This window comes from Saccoglossus kowalevskii, chromosome 8, assembly GCF_978046115.1.
Source record: "Saccoglossus kowalevskii chromosome 8, keSacKowa6.1, whole genome shotgun sequence".
In the NCBI taxonomy this organism is placed as follows: Eukaryota; Metazoa; Hemichordata; class Enteropneusta; family Harrimaniidae; genus Saccoglossus; species Saccoglossus kowalevskii.
The window spans coordinates 25,997,760-26,019,616 of NC_140648.1; the positions used below are offsets into that span (position 1 = coordinate 25,997,760).

General features: G+C 33.3%; 1 protein-coding gene across 1 annotated transcript; it reads left to right on the plus strand.

Moving 5' to 3' along the window:
* Nucleotides 1-345: 345 nt before the first annotated feature.
* On the plus strand, nucleotides 346-21,285 carry LOC102800902 (tRNA-dihydrouridine(16/17) synthase [NAD(P)(+)]-like). The gene is made up of 11 exons (XM_085502419.1): nucleotides 346-524; nucleotides 6,876-7,108; nucleotides 8,088-8,196; nucleotides 8,782-8,832; nucleotides 9,180-9,375; nucleotides 10,628-10,731; nucleotides 13,592-13,736; nucleotides 14,813-14,992; nucleotides 16,809-16,969; nucleotides 17,351-17,467; nucleotides 17,664-21,285. Exons 1-11 carry the CDS (start codon nucleotides 500-502, stop codon nucleotides 17,870-17,872), a joined length of 1,530 nt encoding a protein of 509 aa, XP_085358545.1. The 5' UTR covers nucleotides 346-499; the 3' UTR covers nucleotides 17,873-21,285.
* Nucleotides 21,286-21,857: the final 572 nt, after the last annotated feature.

Below are 21,857 nucleotides of genomic sequence, written 5' to 3' on the forward strand. Positions count from 1 at the left end.
CCTTTACTGCATTTTTTAAATTTCTTTTGTTCTTCATTTTTTTAAATTCTTTTAATTCTTTTTAAATTTCTTTTATTTTGTTTTCGAATTGGGACAAAACCTTTTTATAAACAAACAAACAAACACAAACAGACAACAAACAAATCAAAATTAAATAAATATTACGAATGATCTTCTTTCCTTTTCTAAAATACATTTCTATTCATGAACATCAAATCATTCACACATGTATATGATTTTTTCCTAAAATATTGAATTTAATTAGAGTATTAACTTTATCAACCCATAAAGACCTGTTAGCAAGCTGTTACCGTGTGACCCGGAAATAAATCCAAATTTACTAGGTTAGGGAGTCCAACAAAGGTCATTATGGCGGATGTCTGTACATGGTAAATGTTTTTGTCATGTTTCGTCATACTTTCAAAATCGTTATAGCCTTTATTCCTAGAAAATTACAGTTTCACAAAGTAAGTTTTCAAAAACACGACTAACATGAAAGATGGATGGAAGTGAACAGATAAAAGGTTAGTTTGAACTGTTTTTTTTTTTTTGTACAAGGAATGTCCACCAGATACATGTACCAGTCCGGGACCAGGCCACCCGGCAAACCGTAGCCGTTCGGTACTTTTCGTTGATAACAACTAGTAAACACGATAAATATCCGTCCTCACCGTGGAAACCAGGTCATGTGCCCCACTCACCAGTACATAAATACTTATTTTATTGTATGTGGAGCTTGTGGATCAAACGAGCTATGAGCTGATCATTGTGGGTTCATAGCTCTTCTTATGTTGGTCTTTAGTGTTTGTGATGGTATTTCATTCATTTCTGATATATTTTATTTGCGATGTCATTTGGTGTTACGCAAGTTTGTCAGAGTCTGTAACAAAAATCAATTCATGTCCTTCATTAAAATTCATTAAGATTTGGGCACGGATCTAGAAGCCGTACCTACACACGAATTGGTGACGTCACAAAATACATGACCTTCAATCGACGGCGTTTCCTCGGTATATACGAATTGGTATATACAAATTACAATAAAGATACTTAAGACATTACATATAAGGTAAAACAAATCACGTGACAATATAATGATAATAACGATAATAAATCCTAGCTTAACAGAAAGCTCATATAGTCAGTCGGGTCACGCCAAGGGTCACGCACTGTGTTCCAAAATGGCCGTGTGGTTGAAACTAGGTCAAAATCACAATAAAACGGGGAAGTGGTTGCATATTACGGCGTAGCCAACATGGGAAATAAAAATACGCCCAATACAAACGACATGGGTTCGAATCACACTAGATACACACTCACCAGAACCGAAGCAATCAGAAATCAGCAATCGTTTTGGCTTTTCCGTTCAACTCATCGGAACACTGGAGTAGTTAGAAAAATGAACACCACTTAACGACCAACGTCGTGGCGTGGTACACAAGCGTGCCATCAAAATAAAACAAAATTAGCTTGAAAAGACAGTGGGTTCGAGTCCCGCTCAGAGCTACTGTAAAAACGTAAATCAAATGAACTGAAATCTGTCAAACCGTAAACAAAGAACGTCGCGAAAAAATAATAAACCTCACAAAACTCCACCATACAAAACTGAATAAATAATAAAATAACTTGCGTCTTAAACTGGACGACGCGCAATTTGTTCAACAGTTTCCAGATTGTGACAAGAGATAAACAAGACCCAAGTCAAGGTAAGTTCTGTTAAAGTGTCGATGGCCGCGTTCCCTATATTACGAAAACAATTCAGGCAACAGACGAATATCTTCTGTGGTGTTGTGGAATTTATACTGTGTCTGCGGAATTGTTGATTGAGGGTTCAAAGCCAGCAGTTAACATTTTGTTAGAAAGTTTCACAATTAAATCAAATATCCAATGATACCAGTATATTTATTTCATTATTTTAACAACTTTCAATAGTAGAAGTTGGTCAAACGCGAGTTCTTACACCTAAATAAGTATCAAATATTTGTCGACACATTTATTCTCTCAATTTAACAACCTTGTAGAGGTGGAAATTAATGAAACAACAGGTATTTACTCACAAATATAATGGTCAATATTTGTCCAATTTAAGAACTTGTAATTGTTGGAATTAATCAAATGAGAGTTATCTACACCAAAATAAGTCTAAAATATTTGTCCGCACATTTATTCTCTCAATTTAACAACTTGTAATGGTGTAAAATAATTAAAAGAGAGCTGTCTACACCAAAATAAGTCTAAAATATTTGTTCGCACATTTATTCTCTCAATTTAACAACTTGTACTTGTGGGAATTAATTAAACGAGAGTTGTCTACGCCAAAATTAGTCTCAAATATTTGTCCACGCATTTATTCTCTCAATTTAACAACTTGTAATGGTGTAAAATAATTAAACGAGAGCTGTCTACACCAAAATAAGTCTAAAATATTTGTTCGCACATTTATTCTCTCAATTTAACAACTTGTACTTGTGGGAATTAATTAAACGAGAGTTGTCTACGCCAAAATTAGTCTCAAATATTTGTCCACGCATTTATTCTCTCAATTTAACAACTTGTAATGGTGTAAAATAATTAAACGAGAGCTGTCTACACCAAAATAAGTCTAAAATATTTGTCCGCACATTTATTCTCTCAATTTAACAACTTGTAATGGTGTAAAAAAATTAAACGAGAGCTGTCTACACCAAAATAAGTCTAAAATATTTGTCTACACATTTATTCCCTCAATTTAAAAACTTGTAATGGTGTAAAATAATTAAACGAGAGCTGTCTACACCAAAATAAGTCTAAAATATTTGTCTGCACATTTATTCTCTCAATTTAACAACTTGTAATTGTGGGAATTAATTAAACGAGAGTTGTCTACACCAAAATTAATCTCAAATATTTGTCCACACATTTATTCTCTCAATTTAACAACTTGTAATGGTGTAAAATAATTAAACGAGAGCTGTCTACACCAAAATAAGTCTAAAATATTTGTCTGCACATTTATTCTCTCAATTTAACAACTTGTAATTGTGGGAATTAATTAAACGAGAGTTGTCTACACCAAAATTAATCTCAAATATTTGTCCACACATTTATTGTCACAATTTAACCACTTGTTAATAGTGGAAATTACTTAAACGCGACTTGTTTAATCAGTTGACATCAATGCAACTTACCCGCAGACAGTGCACAACAGAGTATCATTATTGAGCAATTATAAACAGGAACGTGTCTTGGCATTAGGGTTAGGATCGGGTCAGGTATAGGCAACGGAATTATTAACAGGAACAAATGCAAACACATCCAGTCAATCAATTGTGGTCTTGTGGTTCAGTTGTCTACACAGTGATCAGGAGGACCCGGGTTCAATTCCCATGCCTGCCCATATTTTTCTCGCAAATACTATTTGGCAATAAAGCTAAATATGACAACAAATTATTCAATTTGCATGACTACCCACATAGCTCAGTTGATTTGTACTATGTCAGTAATGTGAGCGATCGCTGGTTCGAATCCAGTATGTTTAGTTAGATTTTTGAATGCTAGTGAAGACAGTGCTCCTATGAATAGGACTTAAATCCTATCTCTTGTGTGAAGACACTCGTGGTACAGTGGACAAGACAGTGTGCTGGGAACTCAAAGATCGCAAGTTTGAATCACGGATTGGACACTCCTACAAAAGACATGAAAGACTTTAAAAACATGAACAGCGGATTCAAAAAACTAAAGTCAGAAAAACAGAACACAAGAATACTACCCCACATGGAAGCCAGTCGAAGTCGTAGAAGAACGAACACAGTTGACAGCTGTAGGTCACGTGCAACAACAGACACGAGGAGCATGGCTGCTCTCCAAATGGGTCCCTTCTTTTGTATTGACCCCCTAAGGATTACTAATCCCCCTTTCTAACTCTTCCCCCCAAAATAATATATCGCCCCTTTTAAAATGTATTGACCCACAAATTAATGAATATTCATGAGCACAGAAACTGCTACGTCATGAATAAATTAGCATAACTTAAAAAAAAAAATTGCATAAAGTGTAGGCACTCCTTCTGGAGCCCTGCCAAGATTTGTGTTGTTTTGGGCCTCACTGATCATTGCGTTTCCTGGAATCTTGCCAATATTGATTTGGTCGCAATTACTGTAGCTATCACTGTGGTAAATAATATCTCACCCCTTGGTTATTATCATCGATTTTTTTTTACAAATTTTGGTTTCATGGGCGCCTCTAGATAAAAATGACCTATCCAACCATTGGAATGATTGGGCAAAATTGTTTTTTTTTTGGCCTTAACCTTTATTAGCTAGGAAACTCGCAGGTCATTTGGATTGGACAACTTCTTTTGTTTCAAGTTCATTGTATGGCTAGAAACATAGCAACGAACTTGACAATATTTACTCTCAGACCACTAAGCAAATAGATGGAAATAGCAGTTATATCACTCATAAAGACGGATGATTCAAATGCTGGAAGGGATAGATGTATTAAGTGTTCATTTCTATGCATTTGCGATTCTCTATGTGTAAAATCATATCGCTGGTGTGGACGGCGATGGCTGACAGATTGTTGGCTTTCTTGACATGGGCAATTGACTTTTAGCTTCTTTTTTTTTAATTCTGATGTTTCCTTGGTCGCATTTTGTATATACCAGTCAGACCATTGATAAGTAAGTAAATGGTCCGGGGCATCGTCAACGTGGGACTTGGGTACTACCTGAAGATAGCGAATGAAAATCATATTACAATTTTATGTTTCTGAATAATCATATACATGTATTTATGCTGGAGAACACAGTATACAAGTACTGGGAAATGCCAAGTACACAGTGTAGTCAAATCACTCAGAAAAATAAACTATGGACTCTATGATATACATAAAAATGTAACTACAAAATAAATGTGAATACAAATTTTTTCTTCTTCAAAAAACCTGTAGCCATGGAGAAGTTGACAATCCCTAATATTGATAAACCGCCAGTTGTGAGTTTTAAATCTCATTTCTTAGGATTTAGACATGAAGTCACCTGTTATCATCACCGTACTAGATCGCATTAGCACCCAGCATCCTCAACTCAGAAAATCAATCATGAAAGTAAAATTACGAAACTAGTACGTCACCATTGACTTTTACAATGAAGAAACAGAAATGGTCACAAAAAATATGCACATTTTATTACAACATTACCGGTAATTATGTAACACCTGAATTTACAAGGTTAAAAATATTAGAGTCTGTTGAAACACAGTCAAAGTCAAAATCTTCATCATTTTCATGCCATACAAATATTTTTGTAAACAATACTGACCGTGAAATACGCCCATCATTGTTGCTGATTGAATATTTTATATTGCAATTTCTTTCAATTTTAATTAGTTGTGTTGCAACACATTACATACATTTAGATTTATTTATTTCAATGTTGAGAATTTGTCATATAATGTACATATGTTTCAAACTATAATTTCATAACTATAATAAGGATTATTATTCTCAGAAAAACAATATTCAACTATCCTGCAACACCAATGAGATTACTTATAGTATGTCACTAAGCAGTATAACAAGAATGCGTCATGCAAAGCCCTTTCTATAAATGGTCAAATATTTTCTGGTCGAACCTTTTTAAAATAATTAGAAATTATTTTTCCATAATGGTCTTCGTCTCAGTGTTTTTTTGTGTATTCAAAATCAAAAACAAATTTTGTTTGGTTGTCAAAATGCTTAAAAACGATCCAGATAGTCTATTATCGGTGGTTAGCCTTTCATTACATGTGCTGTCTATAATATCTGTAATTTTCCTACTATTATGTTAATTATAAATATTTATCCATTGTGGAGCAGAACATCTAGAAAAACATTATTTATTACCTATCTGTAATTGCTATTCAAATACTTTATATGCAAATAGTTATTCATAATGAGTTTTTTCAGAGTAGATATCAGTATTTGATAAATTATAGTTTAATATCTAAAAATCATTGCTTTCTGGAAAGTACTATTTTTTGCTGACTTTGAACACAGATTTACTGATATAGTAGATACGTTACAATATAATTGAGACTATTATCTTTTTCACCCCTGTTTGCACATAGAATGGGAGTTTATTTCTGTCCATCATCTGTGTGTTGATTAGTTTTCAATATTATTGAAATGGCCATCTCACGGCCATGTTTATCCCCCAAACAACCTAAAGCACTAAATTTAATGCATTTTTCTGGATTGCACAGACAGAATAGGTTAAGGTAATGGATATTGAGAACATCGGTTGGTTTTAATACTAAGACACAGCAATTATATTCAGGGATTTAACCAAAATTGGTAGACTGCAAGTCTTTATTTTGCATATACATGTAATATGATAATGCAAGTGTATTACAAATTCTAAATTAATTAAAGGTAAGTTGACACTGAACTACATGTATAAAAAAAAAGGAAATTCAAGTTCAAAATGAAATCATTTGATTTTTACAACAGGCATTCGATCTGCATCTTTCATGCATTACAATGTCACAGTGAGCAGAAAATCACCTATTACAATAACAGATGTCTGCTATGAGGCAAGCTGATTTTCGGCTACTGTAAAATGATTAATTTTCATTGGGTTTAAAACTTTGCTGATTTACCTATTCAGGCATATTCAGTGGGTTTTAAATTCATGGTTTTATCATTTAGATAATGTGTTCTATGCTAAATTTTACATATTCACTGGGTTAATTTAGTGCATTTTCCAGTCAGCGAAATAAGCAAAATTAAAACCCATTGAATAATTAATTCTTGCACGTTTTTTTTTTAGGATATAATTTTTTTTGTGAATGAAAAGCAAAACAAATAACATATACATGTAGTTTTTGTTGTGTTCAACTTAATATGCATGTTCCCAGATGAGAGAGATAAAGAGAAGTTTGAATTCTGGGAGAAAGTTCTACAGAGGGCCAAGTATGTGGTGGCACCAATGGTTGACCAAAGTGAGTTAGCATGGAGAATGCTAAGCAGACGTTATGGTGCTCAGTTGTGTTATACCCCAATGTTCCATGCCTCTGTGTTCATCAGAGATGAAAACTACCGCAAAGAAGCATTACTTTCATGCCCAGAAGATAGACCACTTATAGTTCAGGTAATCTAATGTTAAACTTGTATGTATATATCACTGTGTGTATCCGCTGCCTTATATGAAATAGACAGTTAATAATCATAGACACATGTGGGAAAAATTTCCAAAAAATCATTTTGTAATTAAAAGCATGTACCTAAGTCCATGTATAATATATCATTTATGTGTTATCTATAAAGTTTATTAGAATTTGGATTCATTTTTAAAATTAATTTCCTATGTCAAGTGTCTGTGTGAAAAATTTTACATACCGAGGGTATACGTTTTTATTTCTGACTGGCTGATCAAGCCATCGCTTTGAAAAGCTAGTACAGTTGCTCCAAGTTAATTAATAGTGGGGAGTCTGTGAGTATTTTGTTGGTATGAGTGAGCCAGGCACAACACTGAAAAATTGTTAGTCCTATTATTTTTTTCTAAGGCAAAGTGGTACATACATGTACATGTAGCAGTATAAATTTGTATCTGTGTATGTATATGGGCTGATAAGAATTGCTACTACATGTAATTTTCTGTGATTGTTTGTGTTATGCTTCTAAATCTGAAACCATTGTCACCGATTATACTTGTACATTGGTGTTGTAAGCAATATGGATTCTGGTGGGATCATTTGCGGCCACTTGCGTCTAAATCATAAACCTGTGAATTTATTTACAAATAAACAGTTCTCTGAATCACAATATTGCAGTAATGTTGGTTTAATTGTTGTTAAGGAGATCGCAACAACTTTGCAATCACAGCACTTTCTTCAGATCTGTTATGAAGATAACGAAACAGACCTTGTGATATTTGTAACTGAGTGTCCCAAGTTAATATAGATATAGCTTACAGGATCTTTATATTATTTTTAATTTCCCCCGGTCTACAGTTTTTATGATAGGACCCAGACCTTTCAATGTAACCATTTAAACACGTGTGACTTGATATTACTGTATTTAAATTAATGTATGAATGGAAATAAATTTTTGATTTGATTTGATTTCAGTTTTGTGCCAATGATCCGAATATATTTCTAAAAGCAGCATTACTAGCTCAGGATAGCTGTGACGCTATAGACCTCAATCTTGGATGCCCGCAGTCCATCGCTAAACGAGGTAAGTAGAATACATGGCAATCGTGAAGACGAAATTTTGCAAAAGTCACTGTGACTTTAGGATTCATGAAATTTTTTGCAATTTTCACAACATTTTGCGAATGTAACAGAATCACAATATTTATGAAGATTTGTCACAAAATTGAGGGGATATTAGTCTGTTACAGTCGTCTTATTCTGTAACACGTCAAGCCATGGTTAAGGGAGAACACTGTATCAAGAATATCAGTGATGTCATAAAACCTAAGTTTATCAGTAGTGAGTTTGAGTTTTGAGGTCAAATGAATGCAATAGAGTAATGTCAAAGTAAGATATGTATGTTTATATGTTGTAATATTGTAACATAGCTACCCCTCTGTCAATTACATGTAAGTGTATGTGTTACTATAGATCAAATACAGTACAGTTCTAAGACTGCAGTGTTCTGCAGTAAACACCATTTCTGTTTGTCAAAAAAAACAAAACAATATTGGTAGTATCACCAGGGATTTAATACCTAACATATTACGATCACAAAAATGAACTTCTCACAGTAACACTTGTTATTCTTTCATCTACAATAATGTATGCATTATTCATTTTTCAGGTCATTATGGAGCATTTTTACAGAATGACTGGGATGTTATTTATAAAATGAGTGAGTACACATTATTATAAATTCTAACTTCTGTCTCAATGGTTAAAGTTACAGTGTGTAAGTTGATAAAGTTATCAATAGAGGCAGTTTGTCAATTTGTCAGCCTATTAAAGCCTGTCTTACAAAAAAGGCTATGTCACAGAAGCAGTCTGTAACTCAAGCTCTGGTTGGTTGCTGATCATACAAAAATGTTGAATGCAATTTATATATGTAGTTGGTGAAATGTAGTGAGTGTGCACACTGACCACTGAATGATTTGAGTCTCTACCTACTACAGAATTTAATCACTTGATTAAGTTGTTAATTTCAAGGTGCTTCAGTAACCATTTATATGTTGTCTATTCTAGTCAATCTTTGTAGTACAAATTTGAAAGTTCCTGTTACGTGCAAAATACGCGTATTTGAAGACAAGAACAAGACTGTGAGATTTGCTAAGATGTTAGAAAGGGCTGGGGTGTCTTTACTCACGGTGCATGGTAGAACAAGAGAAATGAAAGGTGCCTCTACTGGAGTCGCTGACTGGAATTCTATTAAAATTGTCAAGTAAGTCACCTCCTCACGCATTCATTTTCATAAGGGTTTGATAATTTTGTCTTTGGTAGGAGGTCAAAACTGATGTTTTGATTAATTCTAACTTTTTGTGATTTTGTATGGCCTGCCTGCCTTTTACATTTTGTATTACAAACGAGTATGCATGAGTGTCAATGGTAGACAGGGTTACAGCCAGTAAATGAAAAGTACTTGTATAAAATCGATATTTAAATTCAAGATGGTAGTGCAGTCGGTCATCACGTATTTTAGGGATATAATAAATCATTCCAGTGATTTTCTTTACTAAATAATGTTAAATGAAACTTAGAAATAATGAAGAAATAAACTGGCTTCAAAAGTTTGTAAATCTGCAATCAATTTACGCTGCTAATTCCTGGTTTATAAGGCGTTCTATGCTTGGTTTTATTGGATTCAAGAAACCTGAAATTATGCGAAAAATTTCAAACTTCAACACAAATTTTATTATCAATATTATGTGTTAGTTTTTGCTGTTCCAAAAATTGAATTACGTATAACATTAATATTTGACTCACTTGTCTGTGCTGAGACAGTACTTCCTGTGATGACACGTCTATTGACACAGGTCTGTGCTGAGACAGTACTTCCTGTGATGACATGCTATTGAGTAGAGATTTTAACCTTTTCACCACCAAACTTTCTCGCCCAAATTTGTCTGCACTTTTTTTTATTATTTTTTTTCAAAATTTCTGGAAATGAACCCTAATTTTGGAGCCAACAGACAAAATTTGAGTCAATTTTCAGTTTTTACTCAAAAAATTTGGCTATTCTTGTGCCAATCGTCTGAAGGAAAGTGCGGACTTATAAATAAGACTATTTTGGGTGAGAAGGTTAAACAGCTGTTTATATATTAATGCTATCGCCATTTAGCTGCATTCTGGGGTTAGTCTGCCAAAATATTTATCTGTGGGTTTCTTAAAAAAAAGTTGGTGGTTAATGTGTCCTATATGTTGTTTAATCAAATGTAAATACCGGTGAGGCTATAAAGTTGATATACATGTATGTATGATCATAACTAGTAGAATGTAAATAAAAATTCTTGAATTTGGTCAAGTGTGACACACATTTTGATTTTGTCTTTTTAATATTCACTAGCTTACGGTACCTGTAAATACATACAGTACTTGTTGAATTATCTTGACTAGCAAGTTATGATTGGTAGCATTCTTCACACAATTATTGAGACAATTTTTTTTTATACATATATATGCATTTTATCTGCCAGAGAAAGTGTGCGAATTCCAGTTTTTGCCAATGGTAATATACAATACTTTGATGATATTGAAAGGTGCTTGAATGAAACTAACGTTGAAGGTGTGATGTCTGCCGGTAAGTTCACTGTTCAAATGGTCAAGAAAGCCCTAAAATGAATATCATTTTTGTAGTTGTGTCCCTGATGTAAAATCTTTCTTTTTGGCAAACTTATTGAAAGAGCACCTGTTCTCCACTCAGATGCAGCTAAGTTAGAAATTTAACATAGTCAAATCTAAAAGGAGATCTAAATCTAAAAGAATATGGCAATTGGAGAGGAATAACATTTACATCAGTTTCAAGAAAAGTATTTAGTAGAGTAATAATTGATAGGAACAGAAATGTAGTGAATAATTTGAGAGATGATAAAGCTTCAGATTCAGAATGGGACAAAGTATAGTGGAAAAGATATTCATACTTCGCAATGTGATCGAGCAACTTGTGGAATGGCAGTCTACTTTACATGTTACATTTGTGGATTTCAAGAAGGTTTTCAACTCTGTACATCAAGAGAGTCTGTGGAGAATAATGTCCAGCTATGGGATTGCACCAAAAATAATCAAAATGATTAAAATCATGTACAAAGATGGTGAGTTTGCTGTATTGTATGACAGAGAAGAGTCTGAATGGTTTAAGATAAGCAGAGTGAAGCAGGGTGACGTCATGTCTGGTTTCATGTTCCTAGTTGTAGTGGACCTGATTATGAAGAATGTTATAGGGAGAAATCACAGAAATAACACAGAGATCAGGTGGAAATTTAGAAGATTTGGAATTTGCTGATGACATTGCACACATATGCAGTCTAAAGTATCTAATCTAAATGAGTTTGCAGCCAAGACTTGTGTTATGATTAATACAAGAAAAAACAGAAATGTTGAGACTAAACAGCCAATCCAAGAGCAGAATATTCATAGATGGCCACTAGTAAAATGAAGTGGACCAGTTTATTTATCATCACAGCTGTGGTGGTGATGATATAAACAACAAAATCAACAAAGCAAAGGTGTTTTTGATTAAGCTCAACAATATTTGTAACTCAAGCATTAATGAAGAACCAAAGCGAACAGTTCAAGTCACTTGTATTACCAGTCATACTTTATGAATGTGAGACATGGAAAATCTATATGAAAGTGACAACTAAAAACAATTCAATTGAAATGTCTGAGGAAGATGCTAAAAATGAAATAGATCAGGGATGAAGTCAAATGCAGGAGATGGAAATAGAAAAGAGGATAACTGCCATTGCATGACAGCCCTCAAATGGACACCAGAAGGCAGAAGAAAAGTAGGATGCCCTAAAATCTTATTGAGGCGGACAGCAAAAAGAGGAAAGAAAGTTATTGGTGGTGGTGGACATCAGGGAAGGTGGCTAAGCCAATTGCTAAATACAAGGTACAAGGGAGAGAAAACCTTGCATCCTTATGGGTCACGGGCCCGAAGAGGATAGACAGACAGAAATCAGATAGATAGGTAGATGACAGCTTTATGTCAAAAATTAGACATATTTTAAAGATCCAGTATACAATAATTGCAAATATGGGTTCAAATTGATTGGATATGTGCTTTCTACAGAAAAATTTATGGTATATGAAAAAATAATGTACTGTAAAATGACTAATTTTCACTGGGTTTAAATTTCGCTGATTTACTATTTCAGGCATATTCAGTGGGTTTTAAATTCACGGTTTTATCATTTAGATAATGTGTTCTATGCTAAATTTTACATATTCACTGGGTTTTAATTTAGCACATTTTTCAGTCAGGGAAATAAGCAAAATTAAAACCCAGTGAATAATTAACCCTTTTACAGTACTCTGAACTTCAAAGTATTAGCCTATGTTAGATCAGTAGTAGTACTAGTAATATTAATTGCCTCTATTTCACTTGTACATGCATAGCAGATGCATCAGATGCTGCTGTTGGGTTCAAATGCCATCAGCCGCTTTGTTTACAAGGTGCAGATAAATTATTTAGGTCGTTAATTACACAATCAGTTGCCTAGCAACTCAATGACCTGTATTCAATTTGTCCATCTGTTATCCATAATCCCATGCAGAATTAATATGGTTTGCAGAAACATGAAAGAAAATTCTCTCAAAAAATAAATAGAAAAATATTTAAACAGGTTGTTTAATTTAGTTATTAATTTGCAATATGTGGTCTGTAATTCAGCTGTTAGAAAAAACAAAATAAAGCAAAATGCTCTTTCCTTTTATCTCTTATTTTATTGGTTCATTTTGACCTACGTTAATGTGCACTGTTGTTTTTGTAGGAGGAATATTTTTTTAAAAGCACACTAACTTCGTAATTTTGTTGACATGTATGTAGGGTTTGTATAAAACTATGGTAATGTACATGTACACTGGTTAACAGCGCCCTCCCTCTGTTACGTATAGGTCCCTTTTGTTGTATCAATGCAATGCACACAAGCAGAATAGCAGCATCTGAATCGTATGGTTTTATCAACTCAATATACAAAGAACCCATGTGTGATTCTCCCGAGAGGTCACGTAATTGACCTTGATAACATACGGTACATAGATTTGATTGGAAAGTGCATCTAAAACATGTGCCCAATCAGAGTTGCTCAGGGATATGGCTATGGAAATAAAACGAAATGTGTCGAATAACCAAAGAGGGCGCACTTACATACACATTTTCTAAAAATCTGCCAATGTGTGGTGGGGACACGATTGCTGAAAGAGCAGCACTTTCCTGGTGAAGGAACTTAAGAGATTATCTCTGCATCTTATTAACTCTAAATCATTTTGTTTTCACAGCTATTAATTTTTTGATTTGATAATTTTAAAGTATTCATAGGAATAAAATTCATGAAAGTTTTTGTGACTTGCTGCTATCCTTGGTACATAATTTTGTAATTTTCCCAGACATTTTTACAGAATTCTTCTCTAATGCTTCTTTTTGTTTATACTTACAGAAGGTAATTTACATAATCCTGCGTTGTTTAGTGGCCTGCAGCCGAATATATGCGAGATGAGTGAACAGTACTTCATTATGGTCAATAAATACCCGTGCCCTCTCTCGTATATTCGAGGTCATCTCTTCAAACTATGGCATCATGCGTAAGTAACACTTGGATCACAGTGTACATGTTGGTTTTGAGAATTACCAGCACAAAATAACATTAATTCATTGTCATCAGTAAACTATACAACATTTGTTATTCTGATTCTTATGACAATTGTATGGGGTCTTTTATGTGTGATCAAAACACCAACCATGTGGAAATTTACTATGTGACTGCATAAATGACTGAAGCATTGTAACATTTCCACCAATTTTTAATTTTTTTTAATCATGAATTCTATATTTATTTAGCAATTATAGTGGAGTAAGCTTGAAAAATCATCAGATTTTCACTGTCTGAAAAACAACATTCACAGTGCAGTGCATCTCAAACCCTATGTAATCCTTACATGTTGTACTATTATAGTGTTGTTTCTTGAATGTGCTGATTTCATGCAGTGAAAATTTTCAAATCAAATTTCCGGCCAATGTTTATTATCTTCCTGAAAACAGTGTTATTTTTACCGACAATGAAAATACGACTTTGTCCCCATGGTACATGTATTTACTTATCAAGTACCTTAATTTCATGATCGACGGTGTTACCATGACCAACAAAATGAATATTCATTGAAATTCATTGCAAGAAGGCATGATTTTTGCGAATTTGCAGTACCGGTATGGATCTTGCTGACGAGACATGTACTATTCTGTCAGGCATTAGTGTGGTCTGATTCGGGCCGGCGAGGGCGCCACTCATGCCTACATGTCAGGCTAATGCCTGGGCCAATCACTTTCAAACTTCACACATGCATTTACATCTTAAAATATACATGTGCATGTCCATTTATTTCATGATCTGGTCGTGTATGGATGGATTTTGTTCATAATTAGCCCTTGATGCATGTCATTTTGTTTTTCCAATCAGATTCAAAATGGCTGACTGGTGGTTATTTTCTTAACAAATCACATTCAAACTTTATAGATACATCATATATCAGGTCATACTATGCACATACATTCATCTATCAGATTCAAGATGGGCTAATGGCAGTCATTTTAATGTTATAAATGATTAAAATCAAGCTTTTCTGCACCAGACATAATTTTATCCCATTTTGTTCATTCCAAGTTTACAAGTACATATTGATCTGAGGACAGACCTTGCCAGGGCAAAGAATCTGGAATCTATAAAACAAGTCAATGATGAGTTGAAAAAAAGATGTCAAGAAGACATGAAAACTAGTAATGGTTTATTAAATGGAAAACTGCCACTGCCTTACTGGATTTGTCAGCCATTTGTCAGAACCAGGTTTGTGGGTCAAGTCTTATTGCACAACAGAAATCAGGAGAGACAACATTAAAATTCAATCCTTTGGTTCTGGTTTAAAAAAAGAAAGAAATGTAAACCAGGTTATCCCCTAATCTGTAATGGTGTCAATTTCAAAAAACACAATGTGTGCTGCTTGTGAACTCCATGGGTTGGTGATATATGACATAGGCCATCACCATGCTGCTCATGGACTCCCTAGTTGGGTGATATATGACATAAATCATCAGCATGATGATTTTGGCCTCTCTAGACTGGTGATATATTATAGGTGATATATTTTATAGACCATCGAAATAAACAAGACAAAATCATAAAAGCTTGATTAAGATTACCTTGATTGTAAAATCCTCCCAATTCTCCTCTACGGTAGTGCTATTTGGGGCACTCATTCTGATATTAATGATGTGGAGAGAGTACACAATAAATTTTGCAAATTTTTACTAAGTGTTAGTTTGGTTGCCACTAATTCCGCTGTTAGGGGAGAGTTGGGTCGGCATTATCTTAGAGTGTATGTAAATGTTGAAATTATTCGTTTTTGGTTAAAACTAATACGTGATGTTTCTCCACATATTTTAAAAGAATCGTATAAATTTCAACTTAATATGGCAGGAGCAGGTGCTATTTGCTGGGCTTTGACAGTTAAAAATCTTCTCTATAAATATGGTTTTGGACATATTTGGATTGACCAATATGTAAGTAACTCTATTGCATTCCTGGAACTATTTAAACAGAGGTGCTTTGATATTTCCAGACAAGATTGGAGCTCTGAAATTAATAGAAGTCTCAAACTAGTAACTTATTGTAAGGTGAAACATGAATTAACATGTGAGAAATATCTTACAAATATTGGTCAGTCTTATGCAATATATAGAAATGCTTTATGTAGATTAAGGATCTCGTCCCATGTACTACAAATTGAAAAGGGTAGGGCCAGTGGTACTCCACGTAACCAGAGGTTGTGTCCTTTTGGCTGTAATGTAATTGAGGACGAATACCACTTTACATTAGTTTGTCCCAAATACAGCTCCCTAAGGTTGAAGTTTATTGCACAGTATTACTTCTCCCCACCTACAGAGATAAAGTTTATTTCATTATTTCAGAATCAAACCCCATATATACAATTAAACCTTGGTAAATTTATATTTTATAGTTTTCAAGTACGTCAGCTTATGCTTGAAGAGAACACTTAATTATGCAAATGTTATGTATTATGATTTTATATTTGTTTTTCTTTACTTGTTTCTGCGACCATTCCAATCTAATTTATTATGTATTTATTTGTATCTGTACATAAGGCCAATGGCCACAGTACGAAATAAAGATATATATACATTAAGATTACCTCACATAGACCTCGGTTAGATTTGTTCATTTCATGATGATATCTTTAATTTTCTAATTTAGATGAATATTTTTGTCATTTTTGGTAAAAAGTCATATTTTTGACTTCTTGTCTAAAACTGCAAGTTTGATGGTTTTTATATTATACAAATAGGTGTATTTTATGTGAACCGATCTCAGATTTGTTTATTTTGTGATGATGTTTTCAATTCTCTACTTGAAAAGCTATCTCAACCAAGAGGCTGCTTGTTTTTTGCATCAAATTACTCACAATTCACATACTTTCGTAACATGCCTAGTATACAACATTTCCTGTACATGTATTTACAAAGACGGAGTGCAACATTGTGTTATCTGTATCATTTGTACATCTACATGTGGATGTAAACACATAAACATGCTGCTGTCGAGTATATGTGTGCACGAATCGAATAAACATGTTGTCTATTCACAGTCCTGCTGAATCCAAGAAAATGAAACAAGAGAAGTCATTGAAGAGACCATTGGCATCTATTGGAGACCAAGATAGAAATTATGAAGGGTTATCCAAAAATCAAATAAAGAAGAGGATGAGAAATCCTTCCATCAAATTTGATAGTAATGGGCAAAAAAAAGGTATTTTGTGTTAAAACTGTGAAACCATATATCAACCTGAAACAAGTTTATTAAAACATATCCCTGTAGACATATTTGTAGACAATATATTGAACACAAAATTTTTTTGGGATGACTGAACCCATCTTTGTCACAGCAGTGCATTTTGCTGCGGAGGCGTCATCATCCGGTGCATGAGCTGGAAAAAAGTCTCAAATGATGATAACAATGCTAAAAATGCAAAGGCTCATGGATAGATGTTTGTTTGTAAACAAAGACACTCTGTTACTGCTTGCCACATGCGCAGGTGACTACTCTCTCACTTTAAAAGTGGATAGTTGGTGTTTTTGTTCTTTTCAGGTGTATTTTGAGTAAACTTTTGAAATTTGTTTCTTTTTTCAGGAAAACAGTATCAAAAATGTGTTAACTGTGGTAATCCCAAGGGATTGAGATGCATCTTTGAACTTTGTAGATCTTGTTGTAAAAATAAAGCACACAAAATGATGGCTGACTGTCCAGGTGTGTGCATTCTCTTGAATTGTTTTTGTTTTCCACCTTATCTGAAAATGTTCAACAAGGTTTTCTGTATTATTAATTAAGATTACAAAATGTACCTCTGGTCTCACTCTGAAATCTCCTCTGTCAAATGAAATCAAATGTGGTACTTTTACATAATAAAACTGTAACAATACAATATTTTTTTATTTCTGAACAGGGCACCATCTCTATTTTAAATCCAAACAAGAGAAAAGATTGAAATGGGAGGCTGAACAGAAGGAAAAAGAAAGATTATCTCAGGAACTTGAATGTCATGTTACTGAACTTGAAATAGAATCTATTACAGAAAGTGATCAAAGTCAGGATAAAGAAATACAGCAAACTGAAAGCACTAAACTACTAAGCCAAGACTTGCCTTCACAATAAACCTTTTTCCGTTCACTGCAAAATCCCGTGTTATGCGTAAAATCAAATTTAAAACAACACAAACAAAGGTCGTAGCATTGTAGAGACATCAAAACATCGTATGGAATTCGTCAAACGCAAAATTATTTTTTGAGCCTTTTCACACTAATTAATGTGCTTTGCACATTTGATGATGGACAATTTTGCTGAAGGAAGGGTATCCTAATGCTGTATTCCCCTTTGGAAGCTTGGTATTTCAACATTGAAATATATAAATCATTATACGAGATCTTGCAGTGAATGGAAATCACCTATTGGACTAAATAAATGTTGCAGCGCCATCAGTGGTCAACTACTGAAATATTTTTTTTTTTATTGCAACTTGAAAATGGCTAGTGTGGTGTCCAATTGTTTATATGTGTTATATGTGTGCGTGCGTGCGTGTGTGCATTTGTTTGAGCCGTAGAGGTGTACATGTGTGAGCGTGCCACACATTGAAAGCCATAAATTTTATAAAGTGGTCTTTGTAGAATATTTGTGCACACCTAGTTTAACCTTTTCACCACCAGACTTTCTCGCCCAAATTTTTCTGCACTTTTTTCTAATATTCTTCATTATTTCTGGAAATGAACCTAAATTTTGGAGCCAGCAGACAAAATTTGAGTCAATTTTCAGTTTTTACTCAAAAAATTTGGCTATTTTTGTCTCAGTCTTCTGAAGGAAAGTGCAGTGACTATTTTGTGAATTTGTTATGAAATAAGGGAACTGGTGATGATATGGACTGGTTGATAATCAAAACAATACAAAAGTTCAGCTCAATGTAATCAAAATGATATTTCTCATAAAACAAATTTTAAATTACCGAACAATAAAAATTCTAAAATTTTCCAGCGACACAAAATAATTTCAAATCAATTAGAAAATAATATGTGAAGTTTAAATGTAAACATATAATATAAAAACTTGAAAAATTTGAATTGCAAGTTTTTATTGGAAATCATTTTCACTGATATTTTTTCAGTAATCATGAACTAAAAATTGATTGACTTGTACTACCCGGTATTACTTGAATTTGATTCAATTTAAAATCCTAGATTCTTATAGAAACAAATAAATAATTGTAATTACTGTGCCATGATGTGCTTTGCATTAAAATGAATATATATATTTTTTTTATGGCAAAATACTTCATTAGTTTGTGGCTTTTCACATCCTCCCTCACAAGTATGGCCACACAAGATCTCGCAGTGAGCGGAATATGGCTTATTAATATAATAACATTTCCCAGTGTCGTAAAACCTTATAAAGTAATTATTTTTTAAACAACCTGATACTTCTGAAATTATCAATTTTTTTTAAAGAATTAAATTGAGTAACTATTCAAACTGTTGTTTTCATGAAAGAAATTTCAAAGGAGTTTTTGTTGTCATGCATAAAATTTAAGTGTAAAATTTCACTGTGCTAATATCTAAAACTGCCATTCAAACTTTTTGACTAAATTTGCACTATATGTTATGAAAGTTTCCCTACTATCAATTTTCACAATATGATAATTTGACGTAATTTATGAGGGGGGGGGGCAAATTTATGTGATATTCCTAATGATTTGTTGTCTTAGAAATCACAATTTTCTCAGATTTCCTGATATATGCAAAATAGTGAAAAATAAAGCCATCAACAGTATTTCATAAATAGTTAAATGTTTCACAGTATACCTTGTTGACCATGCCATTCCATTGAGGGTTGCATTTTTGTTTGTTTGAAATCAAAGAAACATATTTTGCAAATCGTTCATCCCTTCATGTCATTGTATGACAGACAAAAATGAGGACATTTTAGTTTTCATGTAAAAATACTTCTTTTTTTTGTTATGTACAAACCAGTACATTGAAATAACCACAACTCTATTATCAAAGTCAAATTAAGGCAGTCATACTGTCTTCTCAGCCAATCACAAACCGCGGAAATACTAGACGTACATAAAAAACATCAAATTTGAGTTAAATTGTACAAGTGGCATTGAGAATCAATATCATCCATGAAAAGCGAAATAAAATTTATTTGTGACTGAGTATGTGTGTTCTTTAGGGTGATTACATTTACATACTTGATTACATACTTGTAAGGCTAGTTTACTTGTGTATCTTGCTGCAGCAAAGGTTGATCTATTTATAGGTTACTTGTAAAAACTATTTACCCCGGTAGTTATAAAGCATTACCATGACAACGTATCCATACTCTTCTTCAATTGATTGTAGTGTAATATGTTTTACACCTGACTGAGGGTTGAAAATACAACATAGATGTTTTCAATAGTGTTACCACATAGTGGTTGATGTCGGGGAAAAGATGTGTAAATTTCAAAGTTACTATAAAATACTTTATTTTCGCTGGAATTAATTTTCGCTGAAAAGGCTTTTTTGGGTGTTTTGTATGGAATTTATTTTCACTGATTTTTGACAAGTTTAATGTAAAATATAGGAAAAAAATTTATGTTCGCCAGATTTTATTTTCACTGAAACATTCCTTCAGCGAAAATAACAAAAATTAATTCCAAGCGAAAATAAAGTATTCTACAGTATGAAAATTTCAACCCATGCCATGTTTGCCATGTTATACTGTCAACTGCTTTATTTTTGCAAGAGGCAAATTTTCGCAAATATTGTGAGTCTGAAAATTGGGACCATTTTGTTGCAGTGATAATTTCTCCAGGGTTCTAAGATACATGGTGTCAGTGACTTTCCAAAAAAATTTGTCAAAAAATGTGCTATGAATTTTTTAGCAGTAAATATAGTTTTATTACAGTAGGCAAAATAGCCGGAGTGCCTTAAAGAAAATGAGAGGTGATAACAAGCCTGGGCTAAGCCATGGCAATTTTATTATTTTTTATATAAATATGAAAGACTACTAAAATCCCTGCCTTTTAGTTTTGGCAGAAATGTTGAAAAAAAAACTAACACTGTGTTTATGTCAGTGCGAAACATGACAAACTACTTCGCAATGGGAAAGGCAGCTTTTGTTTTGGTCAGTTCCCTTGTCATTTATTTTTTTAGTTTATATAGCTGTGTAATATAAATGACTTTATTTCCAATACGCAAATCTGATGACTTGGTTTGGTTGCAAAATTTTAATGTACACGAGTCAGAAACCAAAACTAATCATCACAATTGATGCTACAGGGGAATGTATGTTGCTTTGTTTTAACTCTGTGCAATACAACACCTGTTGGCTTTTTTCATTCTGATAAATAATTTAACATCTATTCTGAGAAATTATTGTAATTTATTAAATGGTTGACCATTATTGAGCTAAATAAACACAAAAGATATGATACAAGACAAGCGTTTTGGGTGCATAGATTGACACACTTGTGATGTGCTGTGAAGACATTATAATTAGGCCAATTTGGTTAATTAAAATTATGTACAGATAGATTTCAGTGTTTTATTCATTATTCTTATCAAACCACAGATTTTAAAATCTAATGAATGTGCCCAAACTGTTCAAACAGTAAAGAATCATTGTTTAATTTCATATTCTTGCCTCCTACTTTCATGTTGAATTTATTATTACCAGTAAATGAAGTAGTGAGATCACATGGGGCCCCCAGTATCAATTAACCTAAACCATTTTCTAGTGCTGTTCAACATTCACTGACACTAAGGCAAACATACCTATTCGTCTTTTCACCTCTTGCTCCAGTCTTCCAGTCTCCAAGAGTTCTGTACTTGTCAAATAAAATTTAGCTGTCAACCTTTATTTCAACTTTTCACATTTTGAGAATGACATGTTATGTATGTCATTGTCGGACAGTTTCAGGTTTGTGTCCAGTGTACAGGATTTTAATATTGTATGCTTATTTTGCTATTTTATTTCTCTTGCAAAACTTGCCACTGCACAACTTTGATAATTTTTCTTCAGGAAAAGCTCTGTCATCTTTTACAAGATGAAAATGTTAATTTTGTTAAAAATGTAGTACAGAAATGGTGATGCAAGGAGAATGTGC